At 45.0% G+C, this 18,240-nt stretch overlaps 1 protein-coding gene across 3 annotated transcripts in view; it reads right to left on the bottom strand.

Moving 5' to 3' along the window:
* The window catches only part of LOC140481810 (5'-AMP-activated protein kinase subunit gamma-1-like), a 58,627-nt gene extending 40,675 nt beyond the window's left edge, over positions 1 to 17,952 (bottom strand). For all 3 annotated transcript variants that reach the window (XM_072578333.1, XM_072578332.1, XM_072578334.1), the window contains exons 1-5: positions 17,818 to 17,952; positions 15,060 to 15,111; positions 5,810 to 5,916; positions 4,622 to 4,703; positions 555 to 613 (exon numbers count right to left, since the gene is read on the bottom strand). In XM_072578333.1, coding sequence (XP_072434434.1) covers positions 555 to 613; positions 4,622 to 4,703; positions 5,810 to 5,916; positions 15,060 to 15,111; positions 17,818 to 17,850 — 333 coding nt within the window. In that variant the 5' untranslated portion in view covers positions 17,851 to 17,952. The remainder of the gene's footprint in view (positions 1 to 554; positions 614 to 4,621; positions 4,704 to 5,809; positions 5,917 to 15,059; positions 15,112 to 17,817) is intronic.
* Between the last annotated feature and the right edge of the window lie 288 nt (positions 17,953 to 18,240).

The raw sequence follows: 18,240 nt of genomic DNA, 5'->3' as shown, positions 1-18,240 counted from the left end.
GTATGAGTGTGTGCATGTGAGTGTTTGCGTATGTGTATGTGTGTGAATGTGTGAGTGTGTGTGTGTGAGTGAGTCTATGTGTGAGAGTGAGTGTGTGTATGCTTGACAGTTTGCGTGTGAGTGAGTGTACATGTGAGAGTGTATGATGTGTGTGTGAGTGTGTTTGTTTGAGAGAGTGTGTGTGTGTGTGCGCGTGTATGTATGTCACTATCTACTGTATTCCCCAACGCAACCCCTGAGCTTTTGAATGGAGTGATAAATCCCTCCTTTAATCCTAAACAATTTGCTGTCGGTCATTTTTAAATTGGGTTTTACAAACTGGATTTGGAGGATCACATAACTGTGAAAAGGAAATATGAAAAGAAACATTTTCAAAACCAAAAACAAAAACATAAACTTCTGGGAAAACTGACTCTGCTTTCTCTTCACAGATGCTGCCAGACCTTTCTGCTTTGTTTCTGAACTCCAGTTTCCGCTGTTTTTCAGTTTATTTGTTATAGACAGGAGAAGAGGACATCAAGCAAAACTCAATTCATCCTGTGGCTTCTGCTTACCATTGGGGAGGTGTAATATCTGTGTAAGATGTTGATGAAGTCAGTAATTGTCAGCATACCTGCAGAAAGCCAAGAGTGGAAATGTTATGCACAGGGAATTAGCATCAACATAAACAGGACAAGTGACTGAGAAAGCTAGAGAGACTGATTGATAGTAGCTCAACCACCTCCTTTATGCTACCATGGAACACACTGAAATGTTCAATACCAACCCAGCCAGACCGTTACAAAATCTGCTCAATACACATTTGAAGTTTGAATTATTCAGTGATTCTGATCATTGAGCAGGACATTACGGCTCTAACTGAGAGACCTTCAGTTGGTTGTACAGTGCCTCAGTGGTTAGCACTGCTACTTCACACTGCCAGGGACCTGGGTTCGATTCCACCCTCAGGTGACTGTCTGTATGGAGTTTGCACATTCTCCCCCTGTCTGCATGGCTTTCCTCCGGGTGCTCCGGTTTCCTTCCACAATCTAAATATGTGGAGGTCAAGTGAATTGGCCAGTGGAAAATGCAGGGTTACAGGGATGGGGTAGGGAGGTGAGATGCTCTTTGGAGAGTTGGTATGGATTTAATGGGTTGAATGGCCTCCCCCACACTGTGGGGATTTGATGATTCAGGGGAATGGCAGGAAAACAGGAGGAGAAGGCAACTTGACATGATGTCAGTGTAACAAATTGATGAAGAATCCTAAACCCGCTGTGCTACTGCACTCTTCAAATGTACTTACTACAATCATCGACTCCCTACAGTGCAGAAAGAGGCCATTCAGCCCACTGAGTTCAAACCAACCCTTTGAAGAGCATCCCATCAAAAACACTTCTCTACCCTGTAATCCTGCATTTCCCATGGCCATCCCACCTAGCCTATCCATCCCTGTGCACTATGGGCAATTTAGCACATCAATCCACCTCACCTGCATATCTTTGGACTGTGGGAGGAAACAGGAGCACCCGGAGGAAACCCACACAGATACAGGGAGAATGTGCAAACTCCACACAGACAGTCGCCCAAGGGTGGAATTGAACCTGGGTCCCTGGCAATGTGAGGCAGCAGTGCTAACCATTGAGCCACTGTGCAGTATAGGACTGAAAAAGGATCATTCTTCACTGACAATCACAGTCTAAGGATACGGGGTGGGCCATTTATGACTGAGATGAGGAGAATTGTCTTCACCCAGAGAGTGGGGAGCATGGGGAATTGTCTGCTACAGAAAGCAGTTGAGGACAAAATGATTTCAAGAAGGAGTTAGATATGATTCTTAGAGCAAACAGGATCAAAGGGAATGGGGAGAAAGTGGGAACAGAGAACTGAGTTGGATGATTATATTGAATTAGAGACAACAAAAACTGCAGATGCTTGAATCCAACATAGATCAGCAGGAGGCTGGAAGAACACAGTGAGCCCGGCAGCATCAGGAGGTGAAGTTGACCTTTCAGGTGTAACCTCTCTTGAATGGCAGAGTCATACAGCACAGAAACAGACCCTTTGGTCCAACCCGCCCATGCCGACCAATTTTCCCAAACTAAATTAGTCCCTCTTACCTGTGTTTGGCCCATATCCTTCTAAACCCTTCTTATACATGTTCCAAACCAAATGGCTTATAAATGCTGTAATTATACCTATATCTACCACTTCCTCTGGCAGTTTATTCCACACACGCGCCACTGTCTGTGTGAAAAGGTTTCCCCACAGGTCCCTTTTAGTTCTTCCTCCTCTCACCTTAAAAATATGCCCCCTAGTTTTGAACTCCACCACCCTAGTGAAAAAGACTTTTGCTATTCTCCTTATGTGGGCGGCACGGTGGCACAGTGGTTAGCACTGCTGCCTCGCAGCGCCGGAGACCCGGGTTCTTTTCCCGCCTCAGGCGACTGACTGTGTGGAGTTTGCACGTTCTCCCCGTGTCTGTGTGGGTTTCCTCCGGGTGCTCCGGTTTCCTCCCACAGTCCAAAGATGTGCAGGTCAGGTGAATTGGCCATGCTAAATTGCCCGTAGTGTTAGGTAAGGGGTAGATGTAGATGTAGGGGTATGGGTGGGTTACGCTTCGGCGGGGCGGTGTGGACTTGTTGGGCCGAAGGGCCTGTTTCCACACTGTAAGTAATCTAATGTATACTCCTCATTGGTTTATAAAGCTCTATAAGGTTACCCCTAAGCCTCCCATGCCCCAGGGAAAGAAGTCCCAGTCTTTCTAGCCTCTCCTTATCTCTCCAATCCCAACAACATCCTGGTAATGTTTTTCTGAACCAGCTCCAATTTAATAATCTTCACTACCATGGAGGTCCAGGCTGTGAGGTGGTGCTTCATTCATTAACCTAACATGAGCTACGCTATGATATCCCAAAACATCTGAGAGACTTAACAATGTTAGCTGATAGGGATGTGAATCAGTCTGAGCTGCCTTCCTGTCTCTGAATCTCACTACACTCTAAGGACAGAAATGTTCTGGATGTAGGTTTGCTCACTGAGCTGGAAGGTTCGTTTTCAGACGTTTTGTCACCATACTAGGTAACATCTTCAATAAGCCTCCAGATGAAGCACTGCTGGTGTAGCCCGCTTCCTATTTATATGTTTGGGTTTCCTTGGGTTGATGATGTCATTTCCTGTGGTGACATCATTTCCGATGGTGCTGTCATTTCTGGCTCTTTATCTCAGGGGGTGGTAAATGGGATCCAAGTCAATGTGTTTGTTGATAGAGTTCCAGTCAGAATGCTATGTTTCTAGGAATTATCGTGCGTGTCTCTGTTTGGCTTGTCTTAGGATGGATGTGTTGTCCCAGTCAAAGTGATGCCCTTCCTCATCCGTATGAAGATGTTACCTAGTATGGTGATGAAACATCTGAAAATGAACCTTCCAGCTCAGTGAGCAAACCTACATCCAGAACCTCAATCTGAGCTACAAATCTTTTCAAAATGTGCTGACAGAAATGTTGCCAGAACTGGAGGGGTGACCTTATAGAAGTTTATAAAATCATGAAGGGTATGGATAGGGTGATTAGCCAAAGTCTTTTCCCTGGAGTAGAGAACTCCAAAACTAGAGGGACATAGGTTTAAGGTGAGAGGGAAAGATTTAAAAGGGACCTAAAGGGTAACGTTTTCACACAGAGGGTGGTGCGTGTATGGAATGAACTGCCAGAGGAAGTAGTGGAGGCTGTTACAATTACAACATTTGAAAAGGCATCTGGATGGGTAGATGATTAGGAAGGGTTTAGAGGGAGATGGGCCAAGTGCTGACAAATAGGACTAGATTAATTTAGGATATCTGGTTGGTGCAGATGAGTTGGACAGAAGGGTCTGTTTCTATGCTATACATCTCTATGACTCTAAATCTAGCCTGACAATTGAGTGCAGTACTGAGGGAGTGCTGCAATAGTCAACGATGCCATCCTTTCCTTGAGATATTAAATGAGGATCCCTCCTACTTTCTCAGGCAGATGTCAAACATAACATAGCCACTACTTTGAAGAACAACAGAGAAGATCCTCCTGGTGTCCCGATTGTAAAAACCAAAAAACGAATGAGAGAGCATAATTTGGAAGTGATGTGCACATGAGGCAAAGATGATGTGAGGAAGAAAGCTCTTCCACACCATGAGAACTTCCACTTCCTAGTGGAAGAACTGAAGATGCAGGTTCTATGGTCGTATTCCAGAGGGCATTGGATGTTTTTGTATTTTGGATAGTAATGGTGTGCAGGGAAGTTGGGGAATTGATACTGGGTAGTAGAACCGGGCAAGATAATAGAGCTAGTTCAGACATGAGGGACCAAATGGCCTGCTTCTGCACTGTTATAATTCTGTGGATAGTTCTCCCTAAACAAACTTCACTGAAAAAGATGTGTCTGTGGGATCTTGCTGTGCGTATGTTTGCTGCTGCGTCTCCCACATTGCAACAGTGACTACGCTTTGTGAGCAATGCATCACCCGCTTCGGGGACACTCCGGAGTCACGAGTAGGCGCTTTAGGAATGCAAGCCGTGATGCCGATTGCTGGTCAATTCTCACTGACAATTAAATCTCACAAGATGCAGCCCTGTTCCCTTCACGGTCAGATGGAAGGGTTAAAGACTCACCGACGAAGCACTGTTCCTTGCTGTTCCAGAGTGGGGCTGCCCTCACTCCATTTGCGACCATCGCCAAGAATGCTTTCTTCACCTGTGCAGAAAGCAGAAGCAAACCCTCAGCTTTTCTCCCATTCAGGATGGTTTCCCCTCTCTCCCCTCACCCACACCCTTCCACTGCCCCCAAAGCCATGTGTCTGCTCATGCCAAGGATTCCCTGTTTATCACTCAGTACAAACGCCTCTGAGGCAGATAAGACTGAAATTTGGTTGCTCTGGCTCAGAGGTGGGGACATGGAAACAGACCCTTCCACTGCCTGGTGGAAGCATTGTAGATGCAGGTTCCATGGTCACATTGCAAAGGGCATTGGATGTTTTTGTATTTTGGATAGTAATTGTGGGCAGGGATGTTGGGAAATTGGCACTGGGTAACAGAATGGGCGAGATAATATAGCACGGAAACAGACCCTTCGGCCCAACTCATCCATCCAACCAGGTTTCCCAAACTGAGCTAGTCCCATTTGCCTGCGTTTGGCTCTTATCCCTCCATTTGCCATTGACGTATCTGACCAAATGTCCGTTAAATATTGTACCAGCATCTACTACTTCCTCTGGCAGTTTATTCCACATTTGAACCACCCTCTGTGTAAAAATATTGCCCCTGAGGTTCCTTTTAAATCTTTCTCCTCTCACCTTAAACCTAGTTTTGGACTCTCCCACCCTAGGGAAGAGACTTTGCCTATTTATCCTATCCATGCCCCTCATGATTTTATAAACCTCCATAAGGTCACCCCTCAGCTTCCAATGCTCCAGGGAAAACAGCCCCAGCCTATTCAGCCTGTTCCCATAAATCAAATCTTCCAATCTCGGTAATATCCTTGTAAATTTTTTCCGCACCCATTCCAATTTAATGATATCCTTCTTATTGAAGGGAGATCAGAATTGTACGCAGTATTCTAAAAGTGGCTTCACCAATGTCTTGTACCAATGACATCCCACCTCCTATATTCAATGCTCTGTCAATGAAGGCAATATGCCAAATGCCTTCTTCACCACACTGTCTACCTGCGACTCCACTGACTACACTGTGCCATAAGGGTAATTAGGGATTGGCAAGAAATGCTGGTCTTTCCAGTAAACCCCTGTCCTATAACAGAATGAAGGGAGAGGGGAATTCCCTCCCTCGCGCACACTGCCTCACCTGCAAAGTTGTATCAAACACGACGAGCTTGGAACTGGTTGGTATTGCATCGTAGCACTGATGGGCTTTCATAAAATTCATATAGATGTTAGCATCAGGCTCCAATCCTGCAGAGGAAGAAATAGTGTCACATAAGATCATAAGAACTAAGAGCAGGAGTAGGCCACCTGGCTCCTCAAGGTAAAAACAATGACTGCAGATGCTGAAAACCAAATACTGGATTAGTGGTGCTGGAAGAGCACAGCAGTTCAGGCAGCATCCAACGAGCAGCGAAATCGACGTTTTGGGCAAAAGCACCACTAATCCAGCACCTGGCTCCTCAAGTCTGCTCCGCCCTTCAATAAGATCATGGCAGATCTTTTCACGGACTCAGCTCCACTTACCTACCTACTCACCGTAACCCTTAATTCCTTTACCGTTCAAAAATCTATCCAACTTTGCCTTAAAAGCATTTAGCCTCGACTGCTTCATTGGGCAGGGAATTCCACAGATTCACAACCCTTTAGGTGAAAAAGTTCCTCCTGAACTCAGTCCTAAATCAGCTTCCCCTTATTTTGAGGCTATGCCCCCTAGTTCTAGTCTCACCTGTCAGTGGAAACACCCTCCTATCTTATCTATTCCTTTTATAATTTAATTGTGTCTATAAGATCCCCCCCCCTCATTCTTCCGAATTCCAATGAGTATAATCTCAGTCTACTCAGTCTCTCCTCATCAGCCGACCCTCTCAACTTCGGAATCAATCTAGTGAACCTCCTCTGCACCCCCTCCAGTGGCAGTACATCCTTTCTCAGGTAAGGAGACCAAAACCCTACATTGTATTCCAGGTGTGGCTTCACCAGCGCCCTATACACCCTGTACATCATGTGCAGCATAAGCTCCCTATTTTTGTTTAGCTCCCTTCAGTGTTAATGCTGAATATCACATCACCCCACCCATTGTGCCCCATCTTTGTGCCAATTGCAACTTTCCACCTCTCCCCCGGGTTCTCAGAGAGCTAAAAGTTAAATCGGCTGCAGATGATATGGGCTCAGCTCAGGCCAAGAAGTCAGTGTTGGTTATTAGAGGAAGTAAATGGGCAACAGCGATATCCCATGAATGGTGTTGGATGACCTAAAGGAGAGTGTGAGGGAGTTCCTGGGACTGTGGGACAGGCGATGGGACTGACCTTGGTGCTTGACATTATATCATCCCTGACTGGGGGCAAGAGACGGTAGGGATCTTCACAGAGGATTAGCTGCATGAAGATATCCGGATACCCATGATCCTCTGGGAGGGCAGTGAAGCAAATTTGTTGCGTAAGGGGTTTCCCTAATTGGTGCTGGAGTTTTCTTTGGAGGGGATCAGACGATTTGTGTCAAGTTAAAGGAGATAACAAAGAGGAAGAAGGAACATATGACCAAAACTTCAACTTAAATCAGTGTAGGGAGGGGAGGTTGGATCGGTGAATTGCTTTTTCCTATCATCATCTATTCTGATAATTCTGTGACAAGTAACTCAGCTCCTCACTCCCCAGAACATGCCCACCACGTGCTCCTATGGAAGAGATTGTTGTGCATGACCAACCCATAGGGCACTGACTGACCGCGCTCTCTCATTCACTTGCACTGAATCATAGAATCTTTACAGTGTGAAAACAGGCCATTTGGCCCATCCAGTCCACACTGACCTCTGAAGAGCATCCCACCCAGACCCAATCCCAGTTTTTCCCACAGCCAATCCACCTAACCTACACATTCCTGAACATTATGGGCAATTTATCATGGCCAATCCACCTAACCTACACATTCCTGAACACTATGGGCAATTTAACATGGCCAAACCACCTAACCTACACATTCCTGAACATTATGGGCAATTTATCATGGCCAATCCACCTAACCTACACATTCCTGAACACTATGGGCAATTTAATGGCCAATCCACCTAACCTACACATTCATGGACACTATGGGCACTTTAGCATGGCCAAATCACCTAAGCTGCACATCTTTGGACAGACATCTTTGATTTCAAGTATTTTTAATTAGTAACTTCTCTCCTTTCTCAATTTCTTGAATAAGCTTTATTCTATTCATTTACGAAATGGGGCATCGCTGACTGGGCCAGCATTTATTGCCCATCCCTAATTGCCCAGAGGGCAGTTAGACTCAACCACATTGTTGTGGGTCTGGAGTCACCGGGTAAGGATGGCAGATTGTCTTCCCGAAAGGATGTTAGTGAACCAAATGGGTTTTTCCAACAATTGACAATAATTTCATGGTCATCATTAGACTCTTCATTCCAGATTTTTTTTATCGAATTCAAATTCTAAATTCCACCATCTGCTGTGGTGAGACTTGAACCCAGTTTCATGGACATTAAAAACCGAAAGAACCACAGATACTGGAAATCAGAAACGAAAACACAAATTGCTGGAAAAGCTCAGCAGGACAGGTAGCATGACGCGCTGCTCAGAACACCCTACCCCTCAATTCTGAGGAAGGGTCACTGAATCCAAAATGTTAACTCCTGGGACATTACCTGGGTCTCTGGATTAACAGCTGAAAATGTGTTGCTGGAAAAGCACAGCAGGTCAGGCAGCATCCAAGGAACAGGAGAATCGATGTTTCGGGCATAAGCCCTTCCCCAGGAAGGGGAGGGCTTATGCACGAAACGTCGATTCTCCTGCCCCTTGGATGCTGCGCTTTTCCAGCAACATATTTTCAGCTCTGATCTCCAGCATCTGCAGTCCTCACTTTCTCCTCTCTGGATTAACAGGCCAGTGGATAATTGCACAAAGCCATCACCTTCCCTGAATGTGTGTGTGCGTGTGTGCATATGTGCGTGTGTGTGAGAGATAATGTGTACGTGCATGTGTGTAAGAGAGAGAGATTATGTGTATATGTGTGTGTGCGCACGCGCGTGTTCGTGTGTGTAAAAGATTGTGTGTGTGTAACAGAGATTGTGTGTGCACATTTGTATGTTTATGTTTGTGTGAGAGAGTGTGTGATGTCTGTGTGATGTGTGTGAGATGTGTGAGTGAGTGTGGGTGAGTGTGTGAGGAGTGTGTGTATGAGTCAGTGAGTGAGTGAATGTAAGTGAGTGAGAGTGCGTAAGACAGAGTGAGTGTGAATGTTAGTGTCTGTAAATTGGAGAGGGTTCAGAAAAGATTCACCAAAATGTTGCCAGAACTGGAAGGTTTGAACTATAGGGAGAGGCTGAATAGGCTGGGGCTGTTTTCCCTGCAGTATAGGAGGTTGAGGGGTGACTTTATAGAGACTTATAAAGTCATGAGGAGCATCGATAGGGTAAGTAGCAATGCTCTTTTCCCGAGGATTGGGGAGCTCAAAACTAGGGGAGGGGACATGTTTTACAAAGAGAAGGGAAAGATTTAAAAGGGATCTGAGGGTTAACTTTTTCACGCAAAGGGTGTTTTTTTCTTTGTAGGATGAACTGCCAGAAAAAGTAGTTGTTGCAGGTTCATTTGTACATTTAAAAGACATTTGGACAGGTACAGGAACAGGAAAGGTTAGAGGGATATGACTAGTTTAGTTTGGGAAACTTGGTCGGTATGGATAAATTAGACCGAAGGGACTGTTTCCGTGCTGTATGCCAGCATAACTCTAATCCCCATCATCACACCCCACGGGGTTTTCAATGCAGAAATGGCTCAGTGGTTAGCACTGTTACTTCACAGCACCAGGGTCCCAGGTTCAATTCCAGCCTCGGGTGACTGTCTGTGTCGAGTTTGCACACTCTCCCCGTGTCTGTGTGGGTTTCCTCCAGGTGCTCCGGTTTCCTCCCACAATCCAAAGATGTGCAGGTCAGGTGAATTGGCCATGCTAAATTGCCCATTGTATTAGGTGCATTAGTTGGGGGTAAATATACGTTAGGGGAATGGGTCTGGGTGGGTTACTCTTCGGAGGGTCAGTGTGGATTTGAAGTTTCCATACTGTCGGGATCCTAATTGAATCTAAAACAAAACCTTTTGTTTTCACCCTGAAAAGCTTTCTGTGGGCCATTTTAAATGGGGTTTAATAACCTGACTGTGAAGGAACACAATACTGTCTGATGTTCAGAGCAAAAGGGAAATAGGAAAAACAACATTTTGAAAAAACAGCCCATGTTAGAGACAAGAGAGGAGGACACTGCAGTAATATTCTCTCTTTACCTTGTACCTTGTCAACAGGACAAAGCAATCCATTAGATTGTCACGTCATCCACCACTTTCAAAATTCATTCCCTCCAGTACTGACACACAGTGTAGCAGGGTGTACCATTATGGGGAAAAGGTGAGATGCTGTCACTGGACCATGATCCAGTAATCCCAGGCTAATGTTCTGGGAGCAAACCTTCACATCCCACCAATACAGCTGGTGGAATTTAAATTCAGTTCAGAAATCTTGCTTCAGTAACAGGGTCCATTTAGTTATTGTCAATTTTTATATAAACCCAAATGCTTCACTAATGCCCCCTGAGAGAAGGACATTTTCCATCATTACACTATTGGCATACGGACCCACAGCAATATGACTCCAGACACACAGCTATGGAGATGATTTTTAATGAACTTCTGAAGTGACCTAGACAGTCACTCAGAATAAAAGAAATTCTACAGAAGGCACAGCAATACCTTAGACTTGACGCTCCTTAGGCCTTCCAAAGATGTAACCTCGTCCATCTAGAAGGATAATGGCACCAAGTACAGGGGAACACTACCACCTTTCGGTTTCCCTCCAAGCCTCTCACCATCCTGATTTGGAAATATATCACCATTCCTTCAGTGTCACTGGCTCAAAATCGTGGAATTCCCTCCCTAATGGCTTTGTGAGTCAAATTTTTTTAGATTAGATTAGATTACTTACAGTGTGGAAACAGGCCCTTCGGCCCAACAAGTCCACACCGCCCCGCCGAAGCGCAAACCACCCATACCCCTACATCTACCCCTTACCTAACACTACGGGCAATTTAACATGGCCATTTCACCTGACCTGCACATCTTTGGACTGTGGGAGGAAACCGGAGCACCCGGAGGAAACCCACGCAGACACGGGGAGAACGTGCAAACTCCACACAGTCAGTCGCCTGAGGCGGGAATTGAACCCGGGTCTCTGGCGCTGTGAGGCAGCAGTGCTAACCACTGTGCCACCGTGCCGCCCATAATCATTTTGAAATGATTCCACAGGAGACCAGTACCCCATCACCAAGTCACCCTTTATTTACACGTGGGGAGTCCTTGACACTGATCCAGCTCCCTCAGGGCCAGCTCTCAGAGTGAATGGAATGTCTGACACTCCTGTACTTATCTGTCAGCCAGGGCTCCCCAACTGGACCAGATTGACAGCTCCAATCAGGGAACTCATACTCTATGAGGGCCACCTGGCTGACCTCATTACAATCACTACAGACTGCAGTGGTACAAGGAGGCACTCAATACCACCTTCTCAAGGGGCATCTAGGGACAGGAAATAAATACTGGCACAACTTGTGACATAAACAGCATGTAAAGAATTTTAAAAATTTACATACTAACATATAAATATCAATATATAAACAGCTACAAATTATGGATTTATCAAGCCTGTGCTTCATGATGGCTGGGTCAGAGGTTGGATAATGTCCATCTCTATGTCCTCAATGAATATTTGACAGAATTTAAATACTGGCATCAAAACCAAACATTATTTGAACATAGAACGTAGAGTCATAGAGATGTACAGCATGGAAACAGACCCTTCTGTCCAACTCATCCATGCCAACTAGATATCCCAACCCAATCTAGTCCCACCTGCCAGCACCCGGCCCATATCCCTCCAAACCCTTCCTATTCATATACCCATCCAAACGCCTCTTAAATGTTGCAATTGTACCAGACTCTGCCACTTCCACCAGCAGCTCATTACATACACGTACCGTCCTCTGTGTGGGAAAAAGTTGCCCCGTAGGTCTCTTTTATATTTTTTCCCTCTCTCCCTAAAACTGTGTCCTCTAGTTCTGGATTCCCTGACCCCAGGGAAAAGACTTTGCCTATTTACCCTATCCATGCCCTGCATGATTTTGTAAACCTCTATAAGGTTACCCCTCAGCCTCCGAACCTCCAGGGAAAACAGCCCCAGCCTGTTCAGCCTTTCCCTGTAGCTCAAATCCTCCAACGCTGGCAACATCCTTGTAAATCTTTTCTGAACCCTTTCAAGTTTCACAACATCTTTCCGATAGGAAAGTGACCAGAATTGCATGCAATATTCCAACAGTGGCCTAACCAATGTCGTGTACAGCTGCCACATGACCTCCCAACTCCTATACTCAATACTCTGACCAATAAAGGAAAACATACCAAACGCCTTCTTCACTATCCTATCTACCCGTGTCTCCATTTTCAAGGAGCTACAAACCTGCACTCCAAGGTCTCTTTGTTCAGCAGCACTCCCTAGGACCTTATCATTAAGTGTATAAGTCCTGCTAAGATTTGCTTTCCCAAAAATGCATCACCTTGTATTTATCTGAATCAAACTCTATCTGCCACTTCTCAGCTCATTGGCCCATCTGGTCCAGATCCTGTTGTAATCTGAGGTAACCCTCTTCGCTGTCCACTACACCTCCAATTTTGGTGTCATCTACAAACTTACTAACTATACCTCTTTTGCTCACATCCAAATCATTTATGTAAATGACAAAAAGTAGTGGACCCAGCACCGATCCTTGTGGCACTCCACTGGTCACAGGCCTCTAGTCTGAAAAACAACCCTCCACCACCACCCTCTGTCTTCTACCTTTGAGCCAGTTCTGTATCCAAATGGCTAGTTCTCCCTGTTTTCCATGAGATCTAACCTTGCTAATCAGTCTCCCATGGGAAACCTTGTCGAACGCCTTACTGAAGTCCGTATAGATCACATCTACCACTCTGCCCTCATCAATCCTCTTTGTTACTTCCTCAAAAAACTCAATCAAGTTTGTGAGACATGATTTTCCACACACAAAGCCATGTTGACTATCCTTAATCAGTCCTTGCCTTTCCAAATACATGTACATCCTGTCCCTCAGGATTCACTCCAACAACTTGCCCACCACCGATGTCAGGCTCAATGGTCTATAGTTCCCTGGCTTGTCCTTACCACCCTTCTTAAACAGTGGCACCACGTCAGCCAACCTCCAGTCTTCTGGCACCTCACCTGTGACTATCGATGAGACAAATATCTCAGCAAGAGGCTCAGCAATCACTTCTCTAGCTTCCCACAGAGTTCAAGGGTACACCCGATCAGGTCCTGCGGATTTATCCACCTTTACTCGTTTCAAGACATCCAGCACTTCCTCCTCTGTAATCTCGACATTTGCAAGATGTCACTATCTATTTCCCTACAGTCTATATCTTCCATATCCTTTTCCACAGTAAATACTGATGCAAAATACTCATTTAGTATCTCCCCCATTTTCTGTGGCTCCACACAAAGGCTGCCTTGCTGATCTTTGAGGGTCCCTATTCTCTCCATAGTTAACCTTTTGCCCGTAATGTATTTGTAAAAACTTTTTGGATTCTTCTTAATTCTATTTGCCAAAACTATCTCATGTCCCCTTCTTGCCCTCCTGATTTCCCTCTTAAATATATTCCTACTTCCTTTATCCTCTTCTAAGGATTCACTCGATCTATCCAGAAAAGTACAGTACAGAACAGGCCGTTTAGCCCACGATGTTGTGCCGAGGAGTATTCCTAAACTAAAATAAAATAATCTAACCTACGAACCCTTCCATTCACTGCCGTCCATGTGTATGTCCAGCAGTCACTTATATGTTCCTAATGACTCTGCTTCCACCACCACTGCTGGTAACGCGTTCCATGCATTCACAACTCTCCGCGTAAAGAACCTACCTCTGACGTCTCCTTTATACCTTCCTCCTGACACCTTAACACTATGACCCTTCGTGCCAGTCAATCCTGCCCTGGGGAAACGTCTCTGGCTATCGACTCAATCCATGCTCTCATTATTTTGTACACTTGATCAGGTCATCTCTCTTCCTCCTTCTCTCCAGAGGGAAAAGTCTAAGCTCCCTGCGTAAGACAAGCCCTCCAGTCCAAGCAGCATCCTGGTAAATCTTCTTTGCACCCTCTCCAAAGCCTCCACATCTTTCCTATAATGTGGCGACCAGAACTGGACACAATATTCCAAGTGTTGTCTCACCAGGGATTTGTAAAGCTGCAGCTCGCGGTTCTTAAACTCAATCCCCCTGTTAATGAACGCCAAAACACCATATGCTTTCTTAACAACCCTATCCACTTGGGTGGCAACTTTGAAGAATCTATGCACTTGAACACCAAGATCCCTCTGTTCCTCCACACTGCCAAGAATCCTGTCTTTAATCCTATATTCAGCATTCGAGTTTGACCTTCCAAAATGCATCACTTCGCATTTATCCAGGTTGAACTCCATCTGCCATTTCTCAGCCCAGCTCTGCATCCTTTCTCTGTCGCGCTGCAGCCTGCAGTCGCCCTCTATACTATCGACGACACCTCCAATCTTAGTGTCATCTGCAAATTTACTAACCCACCCCTCAACCTCCTCATCCATGTCATTTATAAAAACTACAAAGAGCAGAGGCCCAAGAACAGAGCCATATACACCACATCCACTGCTTGATCTTCGTCGACCTGTCTCGTCACTTCCTCAAAGAACTCAATTAGATTTGTGAGGCACGACCTGCCCCTCACAAAGCCATGCCTTTAATCATGCTATACTTCTCCAAATAGTGATAAATCCTATCCCTCAGAATTCTTTGCAAAACCTTGCTAACCACAGATGTAAGACTGATTGGTCTGTACTTGCCAGGGATTTCCCTATTACCCTTCTTGAAAAGAGGAACAACATTCACCTCTCTCCAATCCTCCGGTACGACTCCTGTGGAGAGTGAGGAGGTAAATATCCTCGCCAGCTGCTTAGCAACCTCCTTTCTCGCTTCCCAGAGCAGCCTGGGATAAATCTGGTCTGGCCCTGGGGACTTATCAGTCTTAATGTTTGCCAAAATTTCCAGCACATCAACTTCATCAATCTTAATCTGTTCAAGCCTGATTCCCAGCTCCTCAAAGTTCTCATTCACAACAAGGTCCATTTCCTTCATGAAAGCTGAAGCAAAAACTCATTTCAAAATCTGTGAGAATATTCAGTTAAATGATGGATCCAAATGGTATTATTAACACTCAGAATGTGAAAGGTGTCTAATTTATAAATATCAAGTCGTTTTGTAATTGGAGACTGGCCCCTTTAAATAGACTTGTACTCACCAATCTTGTCAGGCAGAAATTTCTCATATAGACTGCCATCCAGATCTTGAAGCTGAACAACAGAAAGAGAGGTGCAGATTTTATATATATATATATATATATATATATATGTTAAACCAAGCCTGTTCCAACATGTTATGGCACTATCCTGGGCCAGGTGGGTCTTAAAAACACTTTAAGAAGCATTCAACAAAACCCAGGTAGCATCATCTGTGCACACACTCTCACCCAGTCACACACTCACACGCATTCTCACACACTCTCACCCAGTCACACACTCACACTCATTCTCACACTCACACAGTCACACACTCACACTCATTCTCACACACTCACACAGTCACACACTCACACGCATTCTCACACACTCTCACCCAGTCACACACTCACACAGTCACACACATTCTCACACACTCTCACCCAGTCACACATTCACACTCATTTTCACACACTCACATGCATTCTCACACTCATTCTCACACATTCACACACTCATTCTCACACAGTCATACATTCACACTCATTCTCACATACTCTCACGCAGTCACACACTCACACACATTCTCACACACTCTCACCCAGTCACACACTCACACAGTCACACACATTCTCACACACTCTCACACAGTCACACACTCACAGTCACACACATTCTCACACACTCTCACACAGTCACACACTCACACACATTCTCACACACTCTCACCCAGTCACACATTCACACTCATTCTCACACACTCTCACCCAGTCATACATTCACACTCATTCTCACACACTCTCACCCAGTCACACACTCACACTCATTCTCACACACTCACAGTCACACACTCACACGCATTCTCACACACTCTCACCCAGTCACACACTCACACTCATTTTTACACGCTCACACGCATTCTCATACTTATTCTCACACACACACTCATTCTCACACACTCTTACACAATCATACACTCACATTCATTCTCACCCAGTCACACACTCACACTCATTTTTACACGCTCACACACATTCTCATACTTATTCTCACACACACACTCATTCTCACACACTCTCACACAATCATACACTCACATTCATTCTCACCCAGTCACACACTCACAGTCATTCTCACACTGTCACCCAGTCACACATTTACACTCATTCTCACACACTCACACACATTCTCACACTCTCACCCAGTCACACATTTACACTCATTCTCACACACTCTCACCCAGTCACACATTTATACTCATTCTTACACACTCTCACCCAGTCACACACTCACACTCATTCTCACACACTCTCACCCAGTCACACATTCACTCATTCTCACACACTCACACTCATTCTCACACACTCTCACCCAGTCACACACTCACACTCATTCTCACACACTCTCACCCAGTCACACATTCACACTCATTCTCACACACTCACACTCATTCTCACACACTGATACAGTCACACACACACTCATTCTCACACACTCTAAGAGGCACACACTCACATTGTACTCACATTCTCACTCTCACATACTGACATATCTCACACACACACAGGGTCAAATGCACACAGTCTCTCACACATTCACACAAGCACTCAATTAGACAAATAGCCTAATTCTGGTCCTATATCTTATTATTGTACATCATACTTAGACAGTGACACACACATTCCTACAGTGACAAGCATTCTCATGTAGACACATAGCGCACATACATGCAACACACTCTCATAGCCAAACACTCTCATACACAGGCACTCATTCATACACAGTCACATGCACGCTCATTCACACAGACACACACAGTCAAACCCACATATGCACACAAGTCACACAAGCATTCCATAGAAGATAAAATAAACTATGAATGAGCAATATCTGGGGTTAGACAGAGAGAGAAAATGACTTATCAGGAGGTGTGCAACAAAGAAGGACAATTGAGAAAAATATATGAATAAAGGAAAGGAAAGTGGGCCCGTGATGGGCTGAAGGGCCTCCTGCGTGCTGTATGATTCTGACTGTCCAAGAGCAAGTGCAGAAGTACAGAATGACGTACAGAGAGAAGCACAGGGAAAGCTAGCAGTGTGAGACAGGCTCGACAGACGCTACTGTCAAAAGATCTGCGTCAGCAAGAAAAATAGGAAAGGTAAAACTGCACTGACAATAAAATGTCTTCTTCCCTATTTGGAGATAAGGAAGAATGAAGGCTGCATATGTACACCAATGTGGTATGGAGGGAAAAGAAGTGTGATGGAACATTTCTGAGCTACAGGAAATGTGTGGAGAAGCAGATGAACAATTTATATTTGAGATCCCCAGGGTAACATGCAGGCTGCATTGCTCCCTTTACCTCTGACTGTTTTGTCATGTCCCATCGGCCCATTTACATTTTTCTGCCCTCTTGTCATGAAAATCATTGGCTTTGAAACAAGCTCTCAGATTTGATCTGCACCTTGGGAAAAATGTCCAACTATGGGGGAAGCTGAAAGAGAGAGAGTGAGAGAGAGAGAGAGAGAGAGAAATGGAGAGTTGAATTGTGTTGCATATACAGTGAGGTAAAGGATAATGAGAAAGATAGAGAGAGAAAGAGAGAGAGAAGGTGACAGGTGCAAATCAGATAAGGAGTCTGTACGAGGGAGACAGAGAGGCAGAAAGAAACCAAGCTGGGAAGGAACAGAAAGTACTGCACAGATAGTTAAAGACAGTACCAAGGAGGGCACAAAAACAAGACACTGCCAGCACTGACCCCTCACTGTATAATACCGGTACCTGTTCTACTGGTTCCTCACTAGTTTCTTGCATTCTGTCCCTGGCTTGCTTGATAGTGTGAGAGTTTAAACTTCATGTACTACCAGACTTTCATTCCTGATCTGGAATGCAAACAGCTTGCTTCATGGCCTAATTTTGTCACACTTGCTTGGCAGACTTGTTTGAGAGCTCTCCTTACTGGGACAGAGCAGCCTGCCGCTCGTTATACACATACCAGAGCTCCCCTGTGTACTCAGCCAGGAACAACTCAATCACTGACGACTCGAGCTCAAGTCACAGACCACGGGGAACTGTTTCGGATTACAGGGTGTCCCAATAATTGAGAAGTTCAGATGGATACCTGGGAGTAATTTGCAGTCTTGAATATCTAATTGCCCAGTTAAGATAGCTTGATTGTCAAATAATGATTTGATTACATTATGA

This window comes from Chiloscyllium punctatum, chromosome 10 (genome assembly GCF_047496795.1).
Source record: "Chiloscyllium punctatum isolate Juve2018m chromosome 10, sChiPun1.3, whole genome shotgun sequence".
NCBI lineage: Eukaryota > Metazoa > Chordata > Chondrichthyes > Orectolobiformes > Hemiscylliidae > Chiloscyllium > Chiloscyllium punctatum.
This window is presented reverse-complemented; position numbering and strand designations above follow the sequence as displayed.